This window comes from Cucurbita moschata, unplaced genomic scaffold, assembly GCF_002738365.1.
Source record: "Cucurbita moschata cultivar Rifu unplaced genomic scaffold, Cmos_1.0 Cmo_Scf00030, whole genome shotgun sequence".
Classification (NCBI taxonomy): Eukaryota; Viridiplantae; Streptophyta; class Magnoliopsida; order Cucurbitales; family Cucurbitaceae; genus Cucurbita; species Cucurbita moschata.
The window spans coordinates 299,850-308,260 of NW_019268546.1; the positions used below are offsets into that span (position 1 = coordinate 299,850).

The 8,411-nt window shown below is 35.8% G+C and overlaps 1 protein-coding gene across 3 annotated transcripts in view; it reads right to left on the reverse strand.

The window, feature by feature from the left end:
• The window catches only part of LOC111464269 (probable pectate lyase 8), a 5,279-nt gene extending 1,020 nt beyond the window's left edge, over nucleotides 1-4,259 (reverse strand). For 2 of the 3 annotated variants that reach the window (XM_023108394.1, XM_023108395.1), the window contains exons 1-7: nucleotides 4,156-4,259; nucleotides 3,713-3,766; nucleotides 2,943-3,023; nucleotides 1,791-2,433; nucleotides 1,602-1,705; nucleotides 1,365-1,503; nucleotides 431-676 (exon numbers count right to left, since the gene is read on the reverse strand). In XM_023108394.1, the coding sequence (XP_022964162.1) occupies nucleotides 455-676; nucleotides 1,365-1,503; nucleotides 1,602-1,705; nucleotides 1,791-2,433; nucleotides 2,943-3,023; nucleotides 3,713-3,766; nucleotides 4,156-4,259 (1,347 nt within the window). In that variant the 3' untranslated portion in view covers nucleotides 431-454. Of the gene's footprint in view, nucleotides 1-418; nucleotides 677-1,364; nucleotides 1,504-1,601; nucleotides 1,706-1,790; nucleotides 2,434-2,942; nucleotides 3,024-3,712; nucleotides 3,767-4,155 lie in introns of all 3 variants that reach the window. The other variant, XM_023108393.1, reaches the window with a different exon arrangement.
• Between the last annotated feature and the right edge of the window lie 4,152 nt (nucleotides 4,260-8,411).

Consider the following 8,411-nt stretch of genomic DNA (forward strand, 5'->3'; position numbering starts at 1 on the left):
ACAATATGTTGTTGACATAATAGAAGATCATATTCCATAAATAACCTAAAGAATATATAGTATATGGATAATGCTAATACGTGGATAAATATATATTTTGCCAACGTTTTTTTGTTGACATCACGAAAAGTAGTCCTTGCCATCATTATGTGTTTTGACGTGAGAAATGTGAGTCAATAAACTCGAATTGGTTAAAATGAAGGATGTGAGAATCGTGTATTGAGAAGTTAGTAAGTCAATAAGTTCGACTTGGTTAAAATCATGGGATGCTGAGAAGTTAGTAATCATGGAACATTTTGGGGGAATCATGAGATAACCGAGACCAACCTCAGCCCACAATTTCCTGCAAGTTTGTTAGAAGCAATCATGAGATAACTGAGACCAACATAGTCACAGAACTTACAAGTTTTTTTTTTTTTTTTTTTTTTTTGGAGTTAAGATGATAGGGACAGGACTAGCAGGGATGGCCTCGGCGGCAAGGGAGAGAACCTGCTGAAGAAGTGATGGAGGCAACCATGGAAGCAGATTTGGCTCCTAAGCTGGAGGCTCTCGCATAGCTTGCTGAAGCTCCAGCGCCTGATGGGGTGAAATAAGCACCGTTCAGCAGCATATCTCCTTCTGATCTCCAGTTCCACCCTTTCCATTCGCTCTCTGCTGTTTCAACTCGTTTGGTCACCTGCATAACCCAGTGAGATCCTCGATTATTGGAATGGAGAACAAAACATTTTTTATAAGGTGAGGTTTCCATTCTAAACCTATTTTAAAAATTTTGAGAAGAAGCCCGAACAGAAAAACCCAAAAAGTATAATATTTGCTAAGAGTAGGCTTGGACGGTTACAAATAGTATCAGAATCGGGCGATGTGCCCACAAAGAAGCTGAGCCCTGAAAGGGTGGACACGAGGCGGTGTGCAAGTAAGGACACTGGGCCTCGAAGAGGTAGATTGGTAGGTCCCACAATGATTGAGGGTGGACACGAGCGGTGTGCCAAGGACGTTGGGCCCCGAAAGGGAGTGAAATTGGGGCCCCACATCGATTAGAAAAAGGAACGAGTGCTAGCGAGAATGCCGAGCCTTAAAGGAGGGTGGATTGTGAGATCCCACGTCGGTTGGGGAGGAGTAAGAAACATTGCTTATAAAGATGTGAAAATTCTCCCTAACAAAAGCGTTTTAAAAACTTTAAGGGGAAGTTCGAAGCAGAAAGTCCAAAGAAGACAATATCTGCTAGCGGTAAACCTTTAGGAAAAGTTCGAAGGGAAAAACACAAAGAGGACAATACCTACTCGTGGTGGGCTTAGGCGGTTACAAGCCCGACTCATCAAGTGTCTAAATCTAAGTTGAAATGATTTTTTGGGGGAGTTAATTACCTCTTTGGCAAAAGGGTTGGTTGGAGCAGCATATCTGTTTCCTTGACTATTGATGGTGGGGTTTGCACTCCCACCAATGGCATACATCTCCCAATGAGTGTAGTCATTGTTCACCACATGGAAATAGCCATGCCTACATCTATACACATCATTGAAATTTATGTGGGGTGAGAAGTCGCTGTTGACAAACTCAACACAATTTAAACCATCTTCTTCACGTATAAAAGACGAGCTTACCTTGGCATTCTTTGAATGAGTCCCTCTCCAAAATGGTTATAAGCAATGGTGACTTGCATTTGCTTGTCCTTTGTGTAGGAATCACTATGGCCTAGAAGCATCACCTGTTACCATTTAAGATCAAATTTCATCAGATAAATTTGTTACTTCTAACTTGATTTGATATCAGAAATGCAATAGAAAGTGAACCTCATTGTGGTGGGTGAAGTGATTGTTGGAGATGGTGATTGCAGTTGAGCCCATGACAGCATCAACAAGGCCATCGGCACAATTAGAGAGTGAATTGTGGTCGATCCATATATGGCTTGACCCAAAGATGGAAATGGCATCTCCATCAGCCATGGTTCTCCACCCAAAATGAGTTGGAGAGCTTCTGACCATGGCATTTCCTGTGGGCTTGCAATCATGGATGTGAAGACCATGGATAATGATATTAGTCACAAACTGTATTGTGATGCAAGCGCCATTGGCAATGTGTACATTGACCCCGCGAGCATCAATGGTCTTAAAACTGTTCATGATGAGTTCTTGTTTCAATTGAATCACCATGTCCCTTTTGAATACGATCCAAAGAGGTTTCTCTTGAATGACAGCATGACGAAGAGTCCCTGGCTTCGGGTTCACCGGATCGTTGTCGCTCGAATCAGTGACAACGTAGAAACGACCATCACGACCACCGATAGCATTTCGGCCGAACCCAATGCCACATTCAGCTAGGCGTTTACGTTTGTGGTGCCAATTGGGGTCGCAACGCCAACAGTCATCAATGGGATTGCCAGTTCCACAGGAGAAAAATCCCAATTTTCTCCTTTCAGTGCTGTTACGGATGCTCCTGCCATATCAAAGAACATTCTTAGGACAAATTTCTCGAGTTCTGAAATTGCTCGTCCAATGAAAAACCAAAGATAGGATAAAAGTTATGGGAAACCCCATCTCAATCTCCATGTACAAATATCGAGAACAATCAAGAATTTGTCGGAAAGCGAATGTCAGGGGCGCCAGTAATGCACGTTTTTAATCACAACGGTAATAAAAGAACGCATATCACTAAAACAGAAAATGACAAAATCATGCTGCCATTTTGACCACGAAGACTCTTTCATTGTAACGTCTATAAATTCTCTTCCTAAGATTTTACGATACAGACAAAAACGAAACAAACAACCGCATGTTCGATGTGCAGCTCGGTATTTAATTACTACAAGACCCATTACTAATTACAAGAGAAAAATCCAATTCGATCCAAATTTCACAAAACCAATCTCTCTAATAATGAATTTCTTAACGATAACAAAAGAATCAATGATTCAAATATAGAATGAATGAAAGAAAAAGACTCACATCTCAACAGAGGCAGCAATCTCGTCAGGATTATCCACAGCATGCTCATTGTTAAGTTCCTCCGAATCATCATTCACCGCCCTGTAAACAGAATCACCCAATTAAGTGACAAACCCACCTAGATATTATCTTTTTATTCTCACTTAACAATTAGCCATATTAGAGGAGTTTAAACTTCAAAGTAGAGCCAGATTAGAAAAGGGCGCGTGGAATATCAGAGGGCGCGTGAGGAATGGAAATGAAGAAGTTAGTGAGTGACTTCAACGCTCAAGGTGGGTGCGGAAGAGATCTTTCACGCAGCCCGCCGTACTGTCGTTCTGTCACAAAGAGAAAACCGTTGGGAAAAGCGCTTTTGTTTAGAGAGAGGGAATTGTAGCAAGACGATTGGTCGGCACTAGAGGGAAGGAAAAAGGAAAAACGGAACACCCAAAGAATTAATAAGAAAATAAAAGGAGAAAGAAACCGTCCTTCTATTCTTGTTGATGAAACGACTGAAACGCGAGGGAAATGACAGGGAGCCTGTGGGGGTAATTACGGGAAGGAATCTTAAGGGGGAGTAACTGAAAACGGAACAAACGGTCCAGATAGAAGATCTGGATCTCAACGGCTGAGATCGTTAGCTACAGTTGGGTCATCACATCACACGGATCCGAGGAGAATCCAACGGCTGTGATTAGCAAGATGGGCAGAACGTACGGTTGAGATCATTTCATTACGGTACAGATTTTCCCCTTCCTTTCATTACTCGAGTTAATGAAACGAAAACTAACCTAGTCGCCATTGATGAGTTGATAGAGCTCTGAAACTTCGTCGCTAACACAGTCCTGTAAAATGAAAAAAGAACAAAAATCAATTCAAAAACCGCTACAGTTCGTTGAAAATTAAGAGATTCTGTTTTTATTCCTCACTCCTTTAGTAAAAGGAATTTTGAACTGAAGTCCGCCATTAAAGCAGTGGAGCGTAGTTTTACTTTATCTCATTTCGACATTACAGCATTGATCCAATATTCTAAGAAAAAACACTAAATAATATTGAATCATACATCCACATTGAACATTCAAGAGTCTCCAAATTGAAACCGAAAAGAATCAGTACTAAACAAACCTAGCATTTTCTCCCAACAAGAAATTCACACAATGTGGCTAGAATTATCAAATCAAACACATCACATTGAGATTGTAAGAGAAGAATATGAAAGGGAGAAAAGATTTACCTAATTCCAGAGACCTCTTGTTTGCGCACCAGAGCCATTGTTACGAAGAACACCATTGCAAGCGCAAGCAGAGACAGAGAAGACCATTTGCTGAGTGCCGCCATTACTGACCTCTCTCTCTCTCTCTCGTTCACGCTCTTGAGAAAAACCAGAGGGAATTAAGAGAGAGAGATTATGGAGAAGGAGAAATGTGGAGAGAAAAGGAAGAAGAAGAAGAACAGAGGAAACGAGTGGTGATGTCAGTGAAAGCTTTGGACAAAACGGACCTTTTATAGACATACCTCCAACGGAAAGACGATAACAAAATACCAAACATTCGTCCAACCGACGTTAACGCCGTCAACTAACTTCTACATTATATATATATATATTTTTTTTTATTTCAAAGAAACATGAGAAAAATCCGGAAACTTAATAATATTGCATGAGAAAATGTTAAAATAAAATTATTTAAATTACAGTCTAAACTTTCTTAGCTTCCATACAAAAATAAATAAATAATAACTCGTTTTTTTTACCTTGTTGGTAGGTTAAGTTAAATTGGGTTGAGACATTTTTAAATTTAACTCAATTATTCGAGTGGTAAATTTTTTAAATAAAATGAACCTCAGTAAATAATGAACCTAACTCAACCTTAAATTTTTTGAATTGGTTCCGTCTTTATTCAAACATTTGTTTTTAATAAAACTCGAACATCTAACTAAAAAAAATAAATATGAAGTTAAATAAAAATAAAATAAATATATTATTTTAAAGAAACCCTAATAAAAAGTATAGAAATTAAATATATACCATTTAAAAAGTTTTTAAAATAAAATTTATAATTTAGACTCTATTTTTTGTTTTACTCTTTTAAAATTTTAGTTTATAAATATTACTTTTTAATAACATTTTTAAATTGAAGGTTTTTTTTTTTATTAAATAGTTGTAGAAAAACTTGTTATTTATTTTAAAATTTGTGCAAAAATAGTAAAAACATTTATAAAAAATGGGGAGAAAGTATAATTTTAAAAATTAGAAGGGTAATAAAAAATAAATTAACAAGTCCTTTGAGTAATAAATTTTAAATAAATTAACAAAATAAACACTTAAAAGACTAATTTGACCCTCTAAATGCCTCATTGTTTACTAAAACAGAGAATTCATGTGAAAAATTGGGAATAAATCAGTCTTTTCCAATAGGAATTTAAAGTTCTTTTTTACTTTTTTGTTTTTTATTCTTTTTATTGCTTTGACGCTTCACGAATCCCTTTATTCAGCTTTCCAAGTTTCAACAAACCGGCCTTAACGGAAAATAACTGACTCGTTATTTACCGTGACTGTAAATACACAAGCTACCGTCGAAACTTTTCGACTTTTTTAACTGAGGCAGGCGACATTTTTTACCCCCCCTAGTGCCACGTCGGACGGAGCTCGAGACAGACGTGGAAGGTACGGAATACGGTCACCGGGAACCGATATCACGGTTTTCAGCTGATTTTGCGGTCAATAAATATATAAAATAAGTAATTAAATTTGGGGGTTGCTTGGATGAGTGAATCACAGTCACAGGCACAAGTTACGGCTCTTGATTGGTGACTCAGCCTATTGGGTGTGGAACATTTGGTCACAGGCAGTTAAGTTATCTTTTCTTCCTTTATTTTTCTTTTTTTCCTTTTTGTTTTTTTGTTTTAATGTAAAATTAAAATAAAATTTAAAACTCAACCCTCCTCAATTCTGGCTATGATGGTGGAAGAGCTGAGTGTTTCTTAAGCTTCATCATTCATTTTTGTTTTAATGGTGGAAGTCAATTGTTAGTGTAACGACTCAGATCCACCGCTAGTAGATATTGTTCTATTTGGACTTTCTCTCAAAGCTTTAAAACGCGTCTGCTAAGAAAGTTTTCATATCGTCTGCTAGGAAAGTTGTCATACCGTTACAGTAGTTTGTTCTCCTCCTCAGTGAGACATCACAGTTAGCCTGTGTTATAATTTTACATGTTTAATTCGTATTTATCACGTAAATTAATACAAAATTTTGATAATAATTAAAGTTAAAAATATAATTAAACTAAAAAAACATTAAAATGTGATAATTATTTACCTAATTTATTTATCACGTAAATTAATACAAAATTTTAATAATAATTAAACTTAAAAATATAATTAAACTAAAAAAACATTAAAATGTGATAATTATTTACCTAATTTATTTATCACGTAAATTAATACAAAATTTTCATGAATTTCAATTTTTTTAAAAAAATTATTTAAATTTTTAGTTATATTTTAAAAATAAAAAATATCAAACAAAATAAGAAAATTCATAAATAAAATTAAATGATTATCAAACACGTCCTAATTTTAAAAAATTAACTAAAAATTTAAATATTTTATTAACGAAGATAAATATTATTATGTAATGTAATTTAAATATTCTCGTAATTTCTCATATAAATATTTATTTTAATTTTATTTAATTATTTATTTATTTTACTATATAATAAACAAAAAGGAGTACAATATTGCACGAAAAGCCCGTGAGAAGATTTCATAAATCTTTTTCAGTCTCTCTACGACATAAAATAAAATAAAGAAATAAATTAAAATAATCAATTCATGAAACATTTAAAATATTTATTAAATTTTAATTAATAGAAGGGGAAAAAAACGAAACTTGAGGGACTAAAATATAAATTTTAAAATTTTGAAGGACTAAAAAGTAATTAAAACAAAAAATAATAATAAATTTTCCATATTTTTGGGAACGATAATGCTCCCATGTAACAACCAAGTGCCTCCCATCATAACAATATTCTCACGCCTCCCTCAAAACCATTAACAAACAATTTTCTCTCTCTTCACGTTTATTTACCATTTTACCCTCCTCATTTTCTTAAATAAATTAAAAATAAATGCTTAATATTAATTTAAAAACTAAAAACATTTTAATTACCTTGTTTAATTGCCCCTCTATTATAAGACATTAATGATATGACTAATGACCCTTCTTTTTTCACTTTTCTTACCAATAATGTGTTTCTTACGTTATTAAAAAAAAAAGTAATGATATATTTAAATAAAATATAATTTGAAACCCGTAAATAAAATTATTGTCGGGTATGGGTATAGTTTAATTAGTAAAGATAGGCTAATAAATCTGAAATCTCTCCCTAATAGACGCGATTTAAAAATGTGAAGCTGACGGCGATGTGTAATAGGTAAAAGTGAATAATATCTGCTAGTAGTGGTCTTAGTGGGTTACAAATGGTATCAAAGACAGGACTGGATGGTGTTCCAGTGAGGACCCTGTGTGTCACGGTCATGCTCGTCCAAGGCGTGTTGCCCATGGCCGCATGCCCGTGACAAGCCCAACCCTTTTATGTCTTTTCATATTCTAGTGTTTTATTTTTGTATTTCTAGGAAGTATGACGTTTTAGAAATATTATGTCTAGACTTGTCAGACATGAAATGCGTCAGAATGTACTATAGGGAGACACGACTAGTTGTCAACTTCTCCATACCCAAGGTTATATACTGTGAGTCGTTGTTATTTCTCTCTTGCTTGCTTATATAACGTCTCTTTCAAAAATCTCTCTTTCGAAAATCTCTCTCTGCCCTCGTTTTTTAAAACCTTCTCTTAAAATCGAGGCCAGAGGCTCGAGCATACGTCGCTTGGCCGTAAGCAATGCAAGAACGAATTGGCTTAGCTCATTGGTCGTTGGAAAGTGAGTGCCGCACAATCGCAAGTCCGCTGCCATCAAAAGTGCGATTGTGACACTAGGCTCCTAAAGGGGTGGATTGTGAGATCCCACATTGGTGGGAGAGGGGAAATGAAACATTCCTTTTGAAGCCGTGAGACTGATGACGATACATAACGAGTCAAAACGGACAATATCTACTTATAGTGGGCTTGGACAGTTACACTTTACCTAAGGTGTTGAACTTGAAAAACGAACGTATCAGCTATTTCGAATCTATTTGGTGCGCGTAAGAACGATTCAATGCTCGAGATGAATTATGTAGGGTAAAGTTGGGTAAGCGAAAATTTGGCGGGTATGGAAGTCTAAATGTCCATGAGTTCACAAGTTTCTTTTGCCGGGAAAAGTGAAAAAACAAAAAATTACTCAAACCATTACTTTTTACTCCCTTTGACCAAAAGCCAAACACCTTATCTCCTCAACAAGTTTCCTTTATTTGTACCACCGTGGGGCCACCGTGGGCCACCGTGAAACATCGCCGGAGCTAATTACCAAAAAAAAAAAAAAAAAAAAAAAA